At 39.0% G+C, this 20,050-nt stretch overlaps 1 protein-coding gene across 2 annotated transcripts in view; it reads right to left on the bottom strand.

Moving 5' to 3' along the window:
• Positions 1-10,981: 10,981 nt before the first annotated feature.
• The window catches only part of LOC142136854 (uncharacterized), a 358,937-nt gene continuing 349,868 nt past the window's right edge, over positions 10,982-20,050 (bottom strand). For both annotated transcript variants that reach the window (XM_075194706.1, XM_075194707.1), the window contains 2 exons: positions 17,530-17,671; positions 10,982-12,598 (listed from right to left, as the gene is read on the bottom strand). In XM_075194706.1, the coding sequence (XP_075050807.1) occupies positions 12,578-12,598; positions 17,530-17,671 (163 nt within the window). In that variant the 3' untranslated portion in view covers positions 10,982-12,577. The remainder of the gene's footprint in view (positions 12,599-17,529; positions 17,672-20,050) is intronic.

Genomic DNA, 20,050 nt, shown 5'->3' with positions numbered 1-20,050 from the left:
AATAAATTTAGGAGTCAGCCAGAGCAAGGCCTGACAGGAGGTTTAAAAAGCTGAGTTTGATCTGTGTGTGGGAGACTGGTGCCAAAAGTGGCCAGTGAGTAGTTAGAGATCTAACTGTTATAGCCAGTGTTTAGGGCTTTTGGATTATGTTTATTGCTGTAAAAGTTTCATTTTGTTTGCTGAAGACACTTCTAAGACTGTTTATCCATCCTGACAAGTACAATAAACGGGTTGGGTACTCGGATAAGTCCGACACCGAGGAGTATTACACTGAAATTCCAAATGTGGGAAAAAACTATTGTAATATAAGAAGACTTACTAGTCGGAATAACTTAAGTTATTCCGACTAGTCAAGTGTCCGGCAGTAGATTTGCACATCATCGCAACATGTATCACTTTTAATTTAAATCGGCAATGTTGGGTTAAGTACATACTTGCCAACTCCCGGAAACTTGCTTCCGGGAGTTGGGGGCATGACTGGAAACCGTGCTGTAGGTCGCGGGGGGCGGGGCCAAAAATGACGCGATTGGCCTCGCCCCGCCCCCTCCCACCCTCCAAAATGGCGTGATTCTCTGTGAAATCTTGGATCCGGGAGGAATGTCAGCTCCCCCGGGAGCCCGGGAGACTGACCCGAATTTCGGGAGTCTCCCGGACTTTCTGGGAGAGTTGGCAAGTATGGTTAAGTGTTTAAACACTTTTTAAACACTTAATCTGTGGGGTCCTGCCATTGCCGCTTTAAATTAAAAGTGATACAGGTCGCGATGTGGTGAAAATGTACTGACAGACACTTGACTAGTCGGAATAACTTCAAGTCACCATCCTGCTGCGATCGGAGATCTACAGCGTCGGTTTGGAGGTAAGTCTGCTTATATTAAAATTGTTTTTTTCCACATTCGGAAATTAAGTGTAGTACTCCTCGGTGTCGGAACGGTGGTAAACGATTACCACCTCAATAAGTGTCTAAGTGCTTCAGAAAAGCTGTGTTAGGAGCCATCTATTTGCAAGCTTTGCACAAGTGGTGTCATCGTTTGATGTGCAAACGCCAGCTAGATCATTGCTGTCCCCAAGCCAACAAATCCAGGGTGGTGAGTTATGTAAAACCTCCTGACTACATTGATTGTTTGCTGCATGCAAGAGGTGTTGCAAGCTCTGATCACAAAGGCAAATGCATAAAGATTTTTTTTTTCTATTGCAAGTACTGAAAAAAAAAAACCTGCTTATTTCAAATGTGTGTTTGCAAATGTGTAAAACTGTTTACTACAAAATCTTTTCTGCAAATGTGTGGAGTTTATAGGTGATTCAAACCTTAACCACAAAGCAGGTGTATAAAATTGATGGTTGTTTGTTGTGAACTACAAGTGACACACAGCCTTTGCCACAAACATGTCTGCTTAATTTATGCTTAGGGAAGCAAAGTTTCATTTTCCTTTACACCAAAATAGCAATATGGAGGAACTCTTGAGGGCTCTGGTGAATGTGACACTAGGCAGCAGGAACATCAGGCAGGCCCAAATGCTACAGGTGGCAGAGGCCCAAATAGAGAGTACCAAGCTCTTGCGTAAAGAGCTAGCACAAGTGAGACAGGTGCAGGATGTGTCTGAGGTGCCTGTCTTGCAGAAAATAACCACCTCAGATGATGTGGAGGCATATCTCATGGCCTTTGAGAAAGTCACCACGAGACTAAAATGGCAATCAAGAACCTGGGCAGAGAAGCTGTCGCCATATTTGAGTGGTGAAGCTCAGCGTACTTACGATGATTTATCTGATGAGCAGGCTGCTATCAGTAAGTAAAAGCTGAAATCTTGGCCCGGATAGGTGTGACTGGAGCGAGGAGGGCTCAACACTACTATGACTGGCGTTTCAACAATAAAACACAACTACCCCTGATGTGGCACCTAAATAGAAATAATTAACATACAAAAATTAGCCAAAAGGTCAAGCTGCTGCAATAACCAAGGTGGCTGCAACCCACCTGTGTAAAATCCAATAGATAAAAAAAACAGATTGCAGCGCTAAAAACCTAACCGGCTTAAAATGAAAAATGATGTATGGTTAAACAAAACCTGAGGTCACGGATCATCATGTATAAATGTATTTTATTAATAACAGATATAAAGTAAAACACAACTAACCAGCTTATACCAATATTGGTAAACATAAAAATAAAATGGAACTACCCCCATGAAACAAATCACAGTTTAACATATAAAAAATATGCACTTGTAAACCAACTTGAAGCGCTACTAAAAATGATAGAAAAGACAGCTGCCCAAATTGTAGCAAAAAAAAAAGATGGTGGTGAAAAGATCGTTCAGAGTAATTTCACGGTGGAAAAAGGTGCTAGCTAATGCCACAAATGTCAATGATCTAGGTACAGGAAATCATATCTGAACAGATAGCCATACATTCATTAAACATTTCTTTACTCTCCAATAATTCAGTCCTGTCTTACATTTACATCTCCACATATATTTACATTTTCCAGATCTATTAGCTTCCCTGTGCCACCTCAAACAATCTCTTGGGGTTTGATCTCAATACCCCTTTTAGTATTGTCCCATTACCGCTTGCAACACTAGTTACTCCATCCACACATGTCAGTTCCTTCCCTTACATCTGCCATTTCTGCACATTCATGTTCAGAAATCAATTCTTCCATGGTTTACAGCTAAGTTTCACATTTTTCTCTTAAATGTTTATCAATAAATGTTAACATACTCTTTATCATGTGTTGTATCTTAATTAGATCAAAACTGCCATCTTTGGTCAAACCAAACTTCTTAATCAAATCATCTATTCCTACACAAAATTTCTTGTCATGGATATATTTTATTATGTCCATAGGCGCTCCTGTACTATTGTTACTACCCATGGTCAAAATACCTTATGACTTTTAGTAATAACTATTGTTATTTCCCTTGGTCAAAGCTTATGAATCTAGTCAAAATACCTTATGACTTAAAAACAACAATTAATACAATTCCTTATCAAATTGTGTATCTTATGGATTCCAATGCAGTGACATTAAACTTTGACCATCAAATTTTCAAAGAATAACAAATAACGTCCAAAACATACCTTAAACAAAACAAATATTAAAGTTTTCCATGATTGGCTTTTATGGTCAAGGCACAGTGACACACGGACCAGGCCGGACTGTAGAAAGACAGAGAGGCAAAACAAAAAAAATTGCTGACCACGTGGATTTATTCATCTGTGTCCCTCTCTGATCCGATGATCGTTCCGTGGGTCACTGGGCGCTTACCATCTCGGTGGGACCTCCAAATAAATGTTAAATCCAACGTATGCTATCCGTGGATTGATGCCGAACAATCAAAGGAAATCTTCTACGATCGTTCGGAGAACAGAATAAACACAGCTTCATCTCTTCTGTATAGAATCTGCTCTGCTTTAATGCATACCAGGTTATACATTTATAGTAATTTTGAGGAACTTGTTAATGTGCAAAAATAATTGATGAATCACAAGATCAGTTTCCTGACAAGCCTGCGGTTGAACTTGTTCTAGCGTTATGGTGCAATTTTCCAAGAAGCCTAAGGTAGTACATTATTTGTAATCCGCTACTTCTGCTTCTAAAATTCTCTGCAAAGCTTCTTACAAATTCTAGAATATATCCCTGAGCATATTAAAATGTGAACCATTCTTAAAGGTACATTTCATATAAAATACATTATCACAGCCAAATACTAATACACCTGGCCGCATGGTGGAGATACTGGCAATAGACCATTGTGTCCGTGAGCTGGAAAGGAGCTCACAGAAATAGGTGCTACAAGTTGATCCATGAGGAACTTGCTATGGCGATAGACCATTACTCAGCACTGCAACACATGTCTAAGGCTCCAGAGGAGAATCCAAAGCTATTGCTCAAGCCAAAGTGAGCGCCACGGCTGGCAGAGCCAGTATGAAAAATTTCTCCACCTGTTTGTTTTGAATGTAATGAACCTGGGCACTTCCGTGCTGAATGTCCAAAGCAACAGGAACCAATGGACTGAACTATGGCTCGGCGGAGGTCAGCCTTTCCTAGTTGCTGTGCTATATCTTCCGCCATGGGGAGTCCTTCATCATTCCGAGTGCCTGTCCTGTTGTATAGGAGTGCTGTTTCAGCCTTGGTGGATTGGGGAAGCGAGTTGACATTAGTCTCCAGTTCTTTGGTTCCAAAAGAGGTGTCTGCAAGGTTGCCTAAAGTGAAGGTAAAGTGCATTCATGGCGCTACTGTGAAGTACAGGCAGACTCTACTTCCAATTACCCTTAAAGGCCAAACTGTTGAGGTAGTGGCTACTATAGCTCCAAAACCACCGTACCCCCTTATCCTGGGGCGAGACTTCCCTATGTTCCAGAAAGTTCTTAGTGACCGGATCTGGCTGGACATATTGGCAACTGACACAGCAGCCGAAAGTCCAATCTTAAAGGAACCTGTCCAACTCTCACTGGGCCCAGGAAAAGAGACAACAGAACTATAGCCTATGGATGCTGAATACATGTCCACGAACGCTACTCGTCCCAAGTCTCACCCAAGGCAACAAAAGGGGAACTTCAGCTAATCATTTACCAGTGACACTGTCATGGAGACTTTGGGGTCCGCAGAGGAAGCTGACAACTTTGTTCCCAGTTCCAAGACTCATTTCATTGCAGGACTTTGTTAGGGATCAACATAATGATGCTAACCTAGAAACTGCATTTAGATCTGTGGTAAAAGTCAATGATGTGGTAAAAGCTGCCAGGCTGGCAGAATATGTACTATATTTCTTTATTAAAGGGGATTTGTTGTATAGAGCAGGGGTTGTTCAGGGAAAGAAAATTGAACAGCTGTTAATACTGCAGGTACACGTGCCTTTTATATTAGAAACCGCACACACTTGTGGGGTCCATTTAGGGCCCTAAGGAGAATCAATTCCCATTTTGTTAGTCTGGCATTAGGAACATGAGTAATCAGCTGGCAATTTAACAGTGCAGCTGCTGCATGTGGAACTTGTGCTGTAAGGGGATTCCTAAAACTATGTCAGCACATCTGTCTACCAACAAAGCAGTAGCTGCTACAGCTTTTAAACAACCAGGAAGTCCTCTAGCCACTGGTTGAATTGTTTACTGTAATATGCAATGTGTCTGTGGGTGTTCCTATGGGGCTGTGTTAAAGCACCAGCAGTATGATTAGAATGTTCATGGCAAAACAAAGTAAATGATAACTCAACATTTGGTATACCCTACTCAGTGCAGGGGCTATCAAAAGCTCATATATAAGATGTTCAAAACAACTTTGGGTAATATCAGAGTGAATAAGTGGTTCTTTAACAAAAGGTAGTTAAGCTTGTATAGTTTGGTAACCAATTTCTACAGAATCCGACCATACCCAGGAATCCCCTGAGTTTTCTTTTGTTCATTGGCAAAGTTAAATAATATATGTCTTGTATTCGATCTGGAGACAAATGTCTTTTTTCCTTTAGTTAGACAGTGTCCTATGTATAGGACCTGTGGACTGCATAACTGCATTTTATATCCTTTGACACTATGGGGTAAATGTATCAAAGTCCGTTTTTTTCATCTCGCTGGAGAGCGGCGACTTTGCAGCTAAAATTTAAAGCGGTGATGGCTTGTAAAGTCGACTTTGCAGCTAAAATTTAAAGCGGCGATGACTTCTAAAGGCAAACTTGCCTTTACAAGCCATCGCCGTGAGATGAAAGCCGATTTCCCGCGAGATGAAAAAAACGGACTTTGATACATTTATCCCATAGTGTCAAAAGATAAAATGCAGTTATGCAGTCCACAGGTCCTATACATAGGACACTGTCTAACTAAAGGGAAAAAGACATTTGTCTCCAGATCGAACCAGGGCTTTTGTAGAGGAATTAAAGCAAAGTTTAAATACTAGAATTCAGATTCTTGACCCCTTAAGGGCTTCCAAGGACATTGATGCCTTAGCTACAGTAGCAGCTTATCATGAAGATAGCATGATAATTAAGAAGGTTCAAACAGAAATAAAGCTCATGAACCTACAAATGGAAGCTGCAAAGGCAATCGTATAGAGGGTTAGACCAAAGACAAAGGGATATGTAAATCCTGACAGGAGTAACAGATTGCAAGTGATTTGCTATAACTGTTAGCAGAAAGGGCATTTTTCTATAAGCCTAGGGGACAGAGGGATATGTAAACATGACAATTGATGTTAATAAACATGAATTTTTGATTGATACAGGAGCTGCAAGATCAGTATTAAAAAATGAAGTTATATTACCAACTACTAGCAAAATTGTTAAAGTAATAGGAGTAGCTGGACTAATCATTTCTTTAAAAGAAACAGAACCAGTTACAATCACTTTAGGTCCTATTACAGATAAACATTATTTTCTATTGGCAGCAAATGCCCTCTCTAATCTATTGGGTAGAGATTTTTTGTGTAAATTAGGATGTTTTTGTACTTCTGATGGAGTATTTCTAGACATTCCAGAGAAAAATAGACAAGAAGTGCAGCTAGCGATTGACGTGAATGACACCTTATCATGAGCCAAATCAAATTCAGCCACTATGGTGCTACTAACCAGGGCTAGACAAAATGGTAGATGACATGTTAGAACATGTACCTAGTCATTTGTGGACAACTACAGCAAAAAAATCGGGGAAAATGAGGGTTAGCCCAATATCTAAACTAAAATCAAATGTAAGACTTCCCTCACTAACTCAGTATCCATTACAGATAGAAGCAGAATAAGTGATTTATCATGTAATACAGTCAATACAGCAAGGAGTTTTGGTTAAGTCCATACAATACACCCATACCTTCAATTAAAAAAAGGAGATGGTCGTGGTTACAGACTAATACAAGATATAAGGGCTTTTAATGCAGTAGTTAAACTCTTACATCCAGTTGTTCCCAATCCTGGAACAATTCTTATACAGATACTGGTGGAAGCCCAGATTTTCTCAGTCATTGATTTATGTTCTGCTTACTTTTCTACTCCTATACATGAGGATAGTCAATATTTGTTTGCTTTCACCTATCAGGCTCAGCAGTACACCTGGACTAGGTTCCGCTTGTATACAGCAGTACCTTATTTAGCCAAGCCCTAGCAGCAGATGTAAAAAAAATTGAGTTTTTCACAAGGAAGTAATTTTATCCAATATGTGGATAATATGTTGTTGTGCTCTGATTATTTTGAGGCATCACTTTCAGACACTGGCAAGTTATTAACTCATTTGGCATACTTAGGACATATAGGGGTAAATGTATCAAAGTCCGGTTTTTTCATTTCGCGCATAAGTTAAATACTGACTGTTTTTTCATGTAGCACACATATATCAACTTTAAATGTCAGTGTACAAATAAGCTATCAAGTATTTGTGTGCTACATGAAAAAAACAGTCAGTATTTAACTTATGTGCAAAACAGAATACTAATTTGCACCCCTTGCATTGTAACATGGTTTTGCCCAGGAGACTTAAATAAGACGTTTCTTAAGTTAAGATCCTTAATGAATCAGGCCCAGTAATTGTAAGTTCACATTGTGTGTCAATTGCCCCCCTCTTATAATTTTTAGGGGCTTGAATTGTAGCCTCATTCCACTTACACTTGGTAGTTAAGGTAGTAAGTTTAAATTAACAGAATGTGAAACAATTGAAGGATATCTGAAAATGTGGGACTATGTGTATTATATAATCTTTAGATTTTAATCATTACCTCTGCAGGTTTAGTTTTATAATCTTTACATTCAGTAACAATTAAATTAAATTCTGTCATTGTCATGGAACATGTGCTATCCACTGGGTACCGTTATCTATAGTTATAGTTCTTAAGGGGTTTAAGGAAAAATGGGATTTCTTAAGTTGTTTTGGAGCACTTGTGATATTACTTGTAAATATATTTGTATAATGTTTACCATAAGGGTTTTTTTGTTTCTCTAAAAGAACCCCCTACAGCTGCTATTAGCATATCCCCACTTTCCTCGTCAGATATTTGGCTTCATCAGAACTTAGAGGACTTTTTTCGTCCCTTTTTGTGTCTTCCACAATTCTGTCTCACAGAGCATAGCTATTTGACGTTCCAATTGGAGAAGTAACTGTGGATATAACCTTCTATGTGCACCTATTACAATTGGCAATAAATCAGATATTGGGTCTTCTTGCTCTCCTGGTGCACTAGGAGTTTTTACTGTGATATACTGAGGTGGGATCATAGCCTCATTTAACCATAATTGCAAAACTTGTATTTCTTTAACCTTAGATACACCTTTTTCTAATTTCCCCTAAAACATTTAAATCAAAATTTCTTTTTGCTGTAAATTCAGAACACCTTGAAAACTATTTATGAACGTATTGAAAAGATTTCTTTACACATTTATGGAACATAATTACTGCCAGACTCCCAGGGGAGATATTCAACCACTTAGGCTTCTCCTGCGTGGATACAATCTGTCCCATGCTGCAGCTTAATTTTTTCTTTTATAGTCCGACTTATTCAGTATCTGCACAATGATAATAGGGCTACAACCTCTATTAGAATGTATTAGCCAATTAAGGGCTACTAGACTAGGCTTCAACGCTTAGGGAACTATGCTTTTTCAACAGGTATTCTTGTTGAGAAAGCACACTTCTTTCTAAGGCCTTTAAGTGTGCTTTTTAGTTATGTGCTTTAATTTCGTGTGTCTTGGGATTATCTATTCCTCCTTCAAGCATTAACCAGAAGTTTGCGATCAGAAAAAGATAAAATATTTGCCTTTTGTGGCTGCTTTTGACTATATACTTCAGTTCTCCTTTTCTCTGAATAGCTTTGGCTGATAGGATTTTCAGATGATATCTCAGTATAGGACCTCTATGTCATGAAAGTCAGATTATGGGAATGGTCTTGATCGCTGCTAGAGTGACAGCTTAATCCCAGAGAGTTCTAACGATGGAGAGGTTTTCACAGGGATTCCCGCAAGGGAATATGGCCTTGGCTGCTCTCCACCGCAGGTCGAGGTCCTCTAGGGGGCGCAGAGCAGGTAATACGTAGAACCACCAAGTAGCTGTTAGGCAGAACAGAAGGAGTAGTGAAGAGATGCACTTCAGAGAGCAGTAGCACTGAGATCCACACAGGTGTTATAATGCTGGAACAGGACCAATGATGAGCGATGCTCTGCAGTGAAGCCACAGGTCTTGACTGTGAGATAAGCTGAGCCAATATGGTAGTAAAGCGATGAGCTGCAGAGAGCAGCAGCACTGGGATCCACAGAGGAGTTATAACGCTGGAACAGGACCAATGATGAGTGATGCTCTGCGGCGACAATGCTGGGAAGCGATGAACCTCACAGGTAAATGCTGAGAAGCGGTGAGCCTCACAGGTACTACTGGGAAGCGATGAGCTGCACAGGTAATGCTGAGTAGCGATGAGCTGCACAGGTAATGCTGAGTAGCGATGAGCTGCACAGGGAATTGTTGAGAAGCGATGAGCTGCACAGGGAATTGCTGAGAAGCGATGAGCTGCACAGGGAATTGCTGAGAAGCGATGAGCTGCACAGGGAATTGCTGAGAAGCGATGAGCTGCACAGGTAATGCTGAGAAGCGATGAGCAGCACAGGTAATTGCTGGGAAGCAGTAAGCTGCACAGGTATTGCTGAGAAGTGGTGAGCTGTTCAGGTGATGCTGAGAAGTGGTGAGCTGCACAGGTATTACTGAGAATCAGTGAACAGCCCAGCTATTGCTGAGAAGCAGTAAGCTGCACAGGTAGTTGCTGAGAATTAGTGAGCAGCACAGGTAATGCTGAGAAGCAGTGATAAGCTGCACCAACCACGATGTCAGGTACAACAGGATTCAGAAGGAATGTTTCCTATCAGGTAGAGAGACTTAATGATCTGACACCCATAAAAGGGAGGAAGGCCCTTATAAAGGGAACTGGCTGTGGATGATCCAATCACTGCATAGCAGAGGTTTTGAAGGTTCCCAGGGTAACGCATGCGCAGACCACTAGGCAAGATGGCGTCCGATGATAGAGGAACGCTAGGCTGAACAGCAGACAGCGATAACCAAGGGACACCAAAGCACACAATGAACCACATGGAGCAAAACTGGTGAGATGTGTGATACTCCATTTGTTGAAGCACTCTCTTGAGACAGCAAGTGTGAAAAAGCATTCATTCTTTGTTTTCTCAAATGTGCATGCACAGAATTTTGGTTCCAGGGAGAACAAGACTGAAATCTGTTTGAACAGAGATTATATACCTAAAGATCCAACCCTCTTACATACGTCACTAACCATATTACATTTCTTTGAAAGAATAATAAACAGATGACATGAAATCAAACATAAATACTTTTGACAGTTATTACAAAAGTAAGAAATCCTATATGCACAGGTCAAAGAGCATGTGTGACCTTTACATTCCTAAGATTAATGTCCAGTTAAAACATATGTCATTAATTCAAACTTCATGTGGCAAAAAGAAATTTATTCAAAGACAGACACTGAGATATATTTTTACCGTATTCATAAGATACCAGTAATACAGAAATATATAGTTAATCCATTATACTTATCAAACCTATTAATATTTCATCCAACCGTTATACGTACCAATACTTAAACTATATAACCAATTAGGGATCCCAAACTAACACAGGCAAGTTCCTAAAATTCTACAATGGACTTATTTTGCAGTACAGATGGGTATTCATGGAAAGTCCAGCATGTGTAGATATTTTACATTATGGGGGAAACATTTTTAATACAACCATTGTGGTTACAAATTGTTTTCCATTTTCTGTCCTTCCTGGATTGTACACTGATTTATCATGTTCCCTTGAAAAACTTAAAATGAGGTTCCACTATAAGTATATTTGGGTCGATAAAATTTAATGTAAGCCACTTTTTGTTTGAATGTGAACAAGGAGTACATTGTTTATCGTTGTATATGTTTAAGTGTACATACATTTTATCAACATTTAAAAAAAAAGGCTGTAACCACACCAAAGAATACACTAGCAGTTATAAAAGTAATTTCTTTCATTGGTTTAATTAGATTAGATACTGATTTTTAACAATATAAGCAAATACAAATAGTTGTAATAAATCAAAGTAAAATTTGTTACGAAGACAATTTACTATGAGGAAAAGCAAGCTGTATTTTTTGTGATAAAATTACATAATTATTAATCAACAACAGTCCTGTTATGTCCAGATAATATACAGCACTTCAAACCTGTCTTCATATGCAACAACAGTGCATATATTCTGGATCTTCTTATACTGTAGTATAATGTAGATAAATTACTCTCAGGTTCAGCCCTTTATTTAAATTTATTTAGCACATTGCCGCTGGCAGGCCATATATCATTTCAGTGTGTCCAGAATCACAATGTTTTGAGACGAGGTAATGAGGGACAAAAAAATCCCAGCCTGGACACTAAATTGTGCCAAAAAACATTTAAAACTTGTGTACCCATTAACCGGCCAACTGAAATTTTAGTCGCTAGTTCAATCGTTGTAAATAACACATTGGTCAGAATTTTCTGTAGTACCCAGCTTTACCCAACATGAGACATTTGCCTGTGCCAGTAAAAAGCTCACTTGTGTTCCTGAGCAGTGATCCACAATTTATGCACTGTTGCTAAGGTCTGTAGACAAGTACAGTATGAAGACTACTAGTGTACAAAATAAGTAAAATAGTGAGGAAGGAAAGCAACTAATAAAGAAGTTAATTAATGGGGACCCCTATGAGTACTTTACTTGCCTATCTTTATCTACACTTGTTTGCAGAAATGGCATGGCAGCCAAATGCAGTCTCCATACATATAAGATCATCTGGATATATCTTTGCTATGAATTGGTCATTGAAGGCTCTAAAATGTTTGTGACTCATTGTGTAAGTGATAGCAAACTTTACTTAGATCAACTGTTGTATTTTCTATGTTCCGCAAATTTGAAATCTAGATTAGTTATTGAATTAAGTCAGTAGGGACAATTGCTATTGTGCATTTGCCTTGGTAAAACATGATCTTTATTATAAACTATGAATTGGCTTGTGATTTATTATGCAAGACAATATAAAATATAGAAATATAACAGTGTACTATAGAGGAGAATAGAAAAACATATTATATATGTTTTATGCAAGGTAAATATAAGAAATGTATGTTAAGCTATTGCCCATAAAGTATGAAATGAGATGGTTATGCAGTCCCAGGGATGTGCTTGTAATGAGGCAACTGATTTTAAATGTTCATTTTGCAAATTAAACCGTGTATGCATGGGCAGGCTGGGCTGGGGGCAGGGGGGCATCCCTGGTCGGTCCCATATTGGGCTACCTTGGGCTGGGCCACTGGGCCATCTGCCTTTTTTTTTTTTTTCCTTTAAAATGTTCCTAATAGGCTGCTGAATAAAGTCTTGATCCCCGAGTTAAAAGTTGCCAGCCCTGCTCTGTGTGTATGCACTTCTAAATCGATTAGCTTAAAGGATTATAATTGCAAAAGTTAAAAATATAAATGCAATATATGTAATAAAAAGCAATTGTGATTATCATTATTTTTAAATGAATTTCTTTTTTATTCTTCAGTCCAGAATGTAGAAATCAGGCCATCTGTCATAACCCTTCTAGTTGAAGCTTGCTGACATCTGGTGGGAAATAAACAAGATAGAAAGATGTAATAAGTAACAATGGATAAGATGCATTAGAGAAGCATGGCATATACAGCGGTGTGTATACTAAAGATTGGCGTCACCTCCTACACATGTGGCCTGAATTAAAGTAAATACAGAGTACAATATGCCAGATCTTTCTTCTATATTTAGTACATAATACTTAGTACATAGACCCCAATGTTCCTCCTCCAGGGAGAATGCCTGGCAGTAGAGTAGGGGTGGAACTACAGCGCACATGAAAGGTAATGATATTAATCATTATCATGTGACATATGTGCTTGTCCTATCAGGGGTGTTCACAGTTAGCTGTATTAATATTAACTAATTGTCTGGTGTTGCTGTCATCTAGACAAGGAAATTGGTATGAAAAGTGATAATTATACATTAAGCTATCTATAGGATTAATGCTTTCTTTGTATTTTGTTTTTTTTTGAGACATGAACACAGAGGGCCGGATTCTTTAATGCAAAGTGAACGCAATTTATTTGCGCTTTTCTTTAAATGGAAAGAAATTACATGCACGCCCGTATTCAAGTAGAAGCAGATCTGAAGAAATGTTTCCATTCGAATACGGGTGTAAGTATGCTCTGTCTATACAGCACTTGCCTATGCAGAAGAACAGAACACACTACAGGATATGAACAATGCATATGTGCAATATAAAGCCTCATCAGAACGCACAGAAAACAAACTATTAAATACATTAACACACATAATATAATAAAATGTATTTTTACAGTAGCTCTTAATTGTAAAGTTATGCTCTAGCATGTGTACGCGACTGTCATCACTATCCAACGGCACCTACCTTGTTGCTGGTGCAAGACATACAGCTAAAAATAACATACCTGAAATATGCCCAGAGCTTGGATTGGACGAATGGGATCGTGCTCGACCTTGGCACGCACTAACTGTACATTGCTACGTACATTTGCCCCTTCCCTCCCCCAATTCTGTCCTTTAATTCATAGGCTGTCGGAAGAGTCAATTGTGTTCGAAGATGAATTGCATGCATTTGCATTCACTGGTGTATAGTCCATGTCTAAGCATGCGGAGAGCAAGTTAGCGCAAAATAAGGCACGCAATGGGATTAACCTTCATCATTCAAGTGGGAATCCTATCTGAAAATTATATATCTGAGCAGCTACATCTCATTCAGTATCAGCTAACGATGAAAATCAGTAATATAGTGGCCTGTGAACTTGATTAAAGATACTAAGAGAGGTTCCCGCAATAGAAGTGTATAACAGATCTCCCAAAACCATCTTCATGGCTGCCATGACTCTATGATTGGATCATCTGCTTCCAAAAAACTTCTCAATAAGGATAGATAGATAAATCCCACCTTGAGAGAATCCATAGAATAACTTACTGAAGTGAAAAAAACATTTTGAATTGAAACATGACACTTCTGAACATTGTGCACTCCCCACCAAAGGTAAATAGACAGACAAAGAGTCAAGTGAATAGACCTTTCGTTCTCTAGCTGCCCCTGTAGACTAGTATGATGTTGGCCTAGCTGAAGTAATCTGGAGTAGGGCAACTTCCTGCTGTGTCCTCCAAAATGGGAATGATTATTAACTGCATTCAGTCCCCTTCTGCTCCTCTGGAAACTGTGATGATGTCATATTTAGGACTTTCTTTTACAGAAGACAGAGAACCCCTAGGTGTAGAAAGATTCTCCACACATGTCCCCCTAGTGTTAGCGCATGGATAAAATGCATAACATAAGCTGAGATGTCACCGATATCTAAGCTTATGTTATTCCATGTAAACACTTGGCTGGTCATTTGTTAAAACTTTTACAGTTAATTGTATAGAAAAGGTGGTGTCTCCCATAAGAACTAGACTTTCCCTTTAATTCTCCAAACTGTAATAGAAAAAATATTGTTATAATCTGATTTGTTGCTATGAGCAGCACCTTCTTTTCTATACAGATACCTGTGTACCAGTTTTCATAAATGTCTCCAATAGTATTTTAATTAAAACTCAAACAAAAACATAGTGTATCTTATTATGTTTAGAAATAGAAGTAAAATCTGTGACAAAGTGGAAATAAAGTATTGAACTTTAACATTAAAAATAAAGAAAAGCAAACTACGTACTATGTAGCTGAAAATGTAACAATTAAACAATGTAGGAAGAGAGTAAGGGCTCTGTCACGCCTAAGGATCTGTCTGTACCCAGACTGGGTTGTGTCTCTGGAGCTGGACTGGTGACTACGTGGACAAAGCTGGGTGGTCTGATAATGTTCCTCTGCATGTAGTGAATGGATTGGTGCAGATGGTGATTACACTAGCGAGGAAGAGCAAACAGGAACTGAATTGCTGGACCGGACTATAACCAGAATGCTGTAACCGAAATGCTGAAAGAGGATTGCTGTAACCGGAAAAGAACCAGATTGGATGGAACCAGATTGCTAGAATCAGGCTGGAGCCAGAATGCAGACTACACTGTCAGAGCTTAATAAATAACAAGACTGCAATCTGCTGGGAACCAGGTTGGCGTCTGAAATACAACGTTGCACTGGCAACAGGTAAGGGCTCTACAGTCCTTTTATAGTTGTTCTTGATTCCTGATTGGAGACTGCAATCAGCTCGGCAGAGGCAGCACTCTGAGTTGTTGAGATGGATCAGGTGACTATATCCAAGATGGCAGCTCCCATGGACTGGTTTTGGAGGGAATCTGAAATGGAGGCTGATATCACCTGATTGGCTGAGAGGAATCATGTGACCGAATCCAAGATGGCTGCACCCATACTCTGATTCTGGAGGGATCTCTGGAGTGGAGACATACTGGACAGCATCTTATAGAGAGGTCTGTAACCAGCAGAGCCTGAGGACCGCAGGGACAATTTGGAAAGGCAGTGACAGAATCTGAGAGTCTTGTGTGTGACGTGCTCTTCCCATATCTATGTTGAAGTGCTCTAACATCTGGTGAAGTTTGATATCACCTTTCAAATTCACAGTGCAATGAAAATAGAGTAGTACAAGTGCTGATATGGGAATGTGCCCTAACTGATATATTGTCAGTTCTACTGTGCAAAATTTAGTAACCAGGAGCCTGATTCATTAAGGATCTTAAATGAAGAGGATCCTTATTTCAGTCTCCAGGACAAAACCATGTTACAATGGAAGGGGTGCAAATGTGTGTTATGTTTTGCACATAAGTTAAATACTGACTATTTTTTCATGTAGCACACACATATCAACTTTCAGTGTACAAATAAGCTATCAAGCGTTTGTGTGTTACATGAAAAAACAATTAGTGTTTAACCCTTGTGCAAAACACACATTTGCACCCCTTCCATTGTAACATGGTTTTGTCCAGAAGACTGAAACAAGGATCCTCTTCATTTAAGATCCTTAATGAATCAGGCCCCAGATGTCCTAGAGAATGGAACAAGTATTATTCTTCATTTATCAGCACAGTGTGGGATTAAATTAGTTTTGAATTGAGATTATAGTAGTTGTATTTGATGCCCCTCTGACATGAAATAATAGGACTGATTCATTAAGGCACACAAAACAAATGTAATGTGCGTTTTTTTGGAGAAACGCATGTAATTCGGGTATACTAGTGGATCTGATGAAATGTCTCTTGTTGAATACAGATGTACGTACACTCTGCATATATGGCAATTGCTGTATTGAGACAGACACAACACACTGTTGGATACATACAATGCATATGTGGAATGTAAAGACCCAGAACGCACAGGAAAAAAAGTATTTGATTATTGTCACCTGTTAATAATATAGTGATTAATGAAAAAACATTTTAAAAATGTTTTTTTCATGAAATATATTTATCAGGATGTAATTCATGTCTACTGTACATAAAATGCATTTTTACAGTTGCTCCTCATTGCAAACATATGTTATAGCGTACATACACAGCTGTCATCACTATCACTCTGCATTTACACCTGACCTGTAGCTGGTGCGAGTGCTATAGCTGAAATTCATGTACCTTAGAGATGCCAACAGCTTGAATCGGACGTTGCTGTGTGCATGGCATTCCCTTAGTGTACATTGACAAGGTGCATACGCAAATCCCCATTCCGCCCTTCAAATCGTACACTGATGGAAGTGTCACTTACGTGCGAACATAAATTGCGTACTTTTATATATGTTTTGGTTTTACACATGCGCAGAGTGAAAAAACACAAAATACACCATGTAAATGGACTTGCCTTCCTTAATTTATCAGGCCCACTATGTAGGCTTCCTGGAGAACAACTTGTGGCCAGTAGGTTAAGAGTGATCCAATTCTTCAATTACATATTTATTGGCTACTTTAGCTTGTGGCCTGTTTTAAGGCAGGATAGAATTGCCAGGTGTGTTTTGCAGTTTCATATTATTCTGATGTTATGGATTTGTGAAGGATGTAATATACCAGTATCTGTTTCACAAATGGACAGTGGAATCCTCACATTAGAATCTTGGGTTTGCAAAGAACCATGAGATTATAAAGCTTACACTGGAGACAGAAATCTATTGCCTTGTCTATTTAAATAAGTAGCTTTACATAAGAGACCGCTTTAAAACTCGACTAATAGAGGGCTAACTGCTATGTTAATGCAAGTGGAGATCGGTAGCAGTTTCACGGGTGTAAATTGAAAAGTTGTGTTGAAGCTATAATTAAATAATAGTAAAAACTTTACTGGAGGAGGATTTTTGCTCGAATTTTTTGATAAGGTGGTAGGTTCCATTATTTTATTTTTTTTATCAGTAACAAGGGATTAAATTAAAAGACTAAAGGAAAATGCACTTCAAAATACTTGCTATGTGTTAAGAAACATAAAATGAGAAATTAATTTAAATTAAACAAAAAGTCATAGTCACAACAGTTAGGCCTAGACAAAATATAGCAGCAATTGTTAATATATGAAATATAGTTACCTTTCTATTCAGTTGGTCAATTGTCTTTTTATGATTGTCCCTATCGCTCTCTCTGGAGATTGTTTTCATGTGCGACACCAGCTGCTGCCAACTTCTTGAAGATTTATTACGTATCCAAAGTTTTCCACAAAGGTTTTTAAATCTGAAGAAAGACATTGATTTTAACAAAAGAGTCAATTGTGATAGTATAATAGCATGTAATGTAATGTATCAAATACAAGTGAAGAAAAAGGTCTGATGCAGACTGGGACATAGCAAGTTTGCATAGCGTATCTTGCGTGAAATTGGTCTGCACATGCTCAGAAAACAAACGTACGCAAATGTCACTTTGCACATATCTGACACTTATGACTCCTTGTGACTGAATAGACGGGGTGGCGGAGAGATGGGGCGTTTGAATGTTGGCAGAGTACAGTAAATTCATTTTTCCACAAATGTGGCTCATGTAGACCTCCAGAAAGATGCATATACACCTGTTAGGAGGTGAATATTTTGCACCTACTATAGGGGAGATGCAAATACTCGCTGATGATGTTGACTTGTTGGAAAACAGGCCCTAATGCTGCTGATGGAGACCCATCTTGAGATGTGTACGGAACTGTGTATTGGATGGAAATGTGCTATTTTTCCATGTTGTTTTTTTTTAAAAGAGTATTTTACTTCCATTTTGCTACCAACTCTTCATCAGCCCCAAAAAGTATAAATATATATGTAAGGATTGTAGGGAAATAATTGGATGTAATGGCGGATCTTTATTCAGGAATATGTTTCTAACTCAAAATACAATTTACTGCAGCTAGCACGCAGGGAGGAATTGGCCATTAAAGATGAGATACATTGGTCTTTCTAGCTTAACCTACATATGGCTTTGTCAGGTTCTTGTATAGGAACAGCATTTCATGGCACCAATAAACATAACAAAGTACAAATAAAAATACTGCATATCTATGACCTGACTTAGAATTGGATGATAGTCCACCTCTCATGCACAATTGAATTACGTAGAATATTGAGTAAATCAAAAGTTACGCTTGTGGCACTTCTTCTGGAGAGTCAGACCAGGTGCTTTTTTTTACAGCTAAGGAACCATGGAAATGCAGCCTATTTAGAATAGGCAGTATCTCCAGATATGCCTGTTAGGAAGATACGTGCTGATGATGATGATGACCATCAGCACATTAATTTACTGGTTAAAAAATAGAAACTAAATATAGCAAAACAAAAAACATAGCCTCTCTCTCCAAACATGTAACCAGCATCAGGCTATGCCAAAATGGGCTATTCACACCTTGGCAGTAGACTAGGATGGGGTCTGCCTGGCTGGCACAGGGCTGAATTCCCTAGGGGAATAGTGCCTATGGAAAAAAGTTGGACCTCCCTCATCATGTATAGCCAGTCCAACGCTGAATAGCGCTGGGCTCCTCCCAAGCCCCCTGGGCATTTGAAGTTGGGGTAATGTGGAAACTTAGTGTTATGAACAATATTGGAAGGGATTATAAACCACTAGAACCTTCTTTACAAGATCTTCACCTATAGCGGTGCCCTTTCTGAGGAACGCAATATGTTCCAAAAGTATTTGGTTGTCCCTAGGTCTTAACTCGTGGTGGTTGTGGCTTATAAAACAATTTTTTCAGTGTAGTATACAGGAAACAGAACAAAGTAGCTGACAGCAGCAAGAGTAACACAAAACCAAACCAAGCCTGTGTTCTAAAATGAGGTCAAAAGAAAAGCTGCAGTCAGGGCTGGCTGCGTTCAAAAGAATAGTCAGTAATATAGGCTGGTCAGGGTGGCAGAGTTCAGGGAAAAATCAGGTAAACTGGACAGGGCAGGAACCGGTTAATAGCAGATCCAGAAAACAGGCAATAGTCAGGGACAGGAGAAAGCAGGTACGGTCCAGGTCACAACAAGAGATAAATATAGGTCAGTAATTCAAACAGCACACTAGCTTTAGCAGAAACTATCACCAGCACAGGTGTTCGAAAGGAATGTTTATGTACAGATGGACCATTAAGAACAAACCAACCTAATTAGCTGCACTAGTGCAGCAGATGCTAATGAATGGATTAGCTAGTGCTGCTGCCTAGCAACTGGCTAGACATCGGCAGTATATAGAAAAAGGCGCTGATGCCTGATTGAAGCAGGATGCCGCTTGCCGTTACTAGGCAACAGACCTAGACAATACTTAACTGAGTGGAACTACAAATCCCAGCAAACCCTGGCAGCCATAAACTGCTAGGGCATGCTAGAACTTGTAGAAATTGCCCCTGTCAGCCAACTGAAAACTGATGTCATCATCAAGTTGATAACTGGTCTATTTTTAATACGGCCACATACACACACAGTATGTTTAATTGCACATACTGTATCATACTGTCAAAATTTTACATTTACACTTGTGCCGCAAAATTGAGGATCAGCTCTAAATCAGGCCCGTAACCTTAACGTTTCCATTTAGTACAAAGGATTTCAAAATTTCAGGGATTTAAACCCCAATCTGTTGGGCAAATATATGGTTGTTCAA

This window comes from Mixophyes fleayi, chromosome 1 (assembly GCF_038048845.1).
Source record: "Mixophyes fleayi isolate aMixFle1 chromosome 1, aMixFle1.hap1, whole genome shotgun sequence".
NCBI lineage: Eukaryota > Metazoa > Chordata > Amphibia > Anura > Limnodynastidae > Mixophyes > Mixophyes fleayi.
Note: the sequence above shows the minus strand (reverse complement) of the source record. Positions and strands in the feature narration are given on the sequence as shown.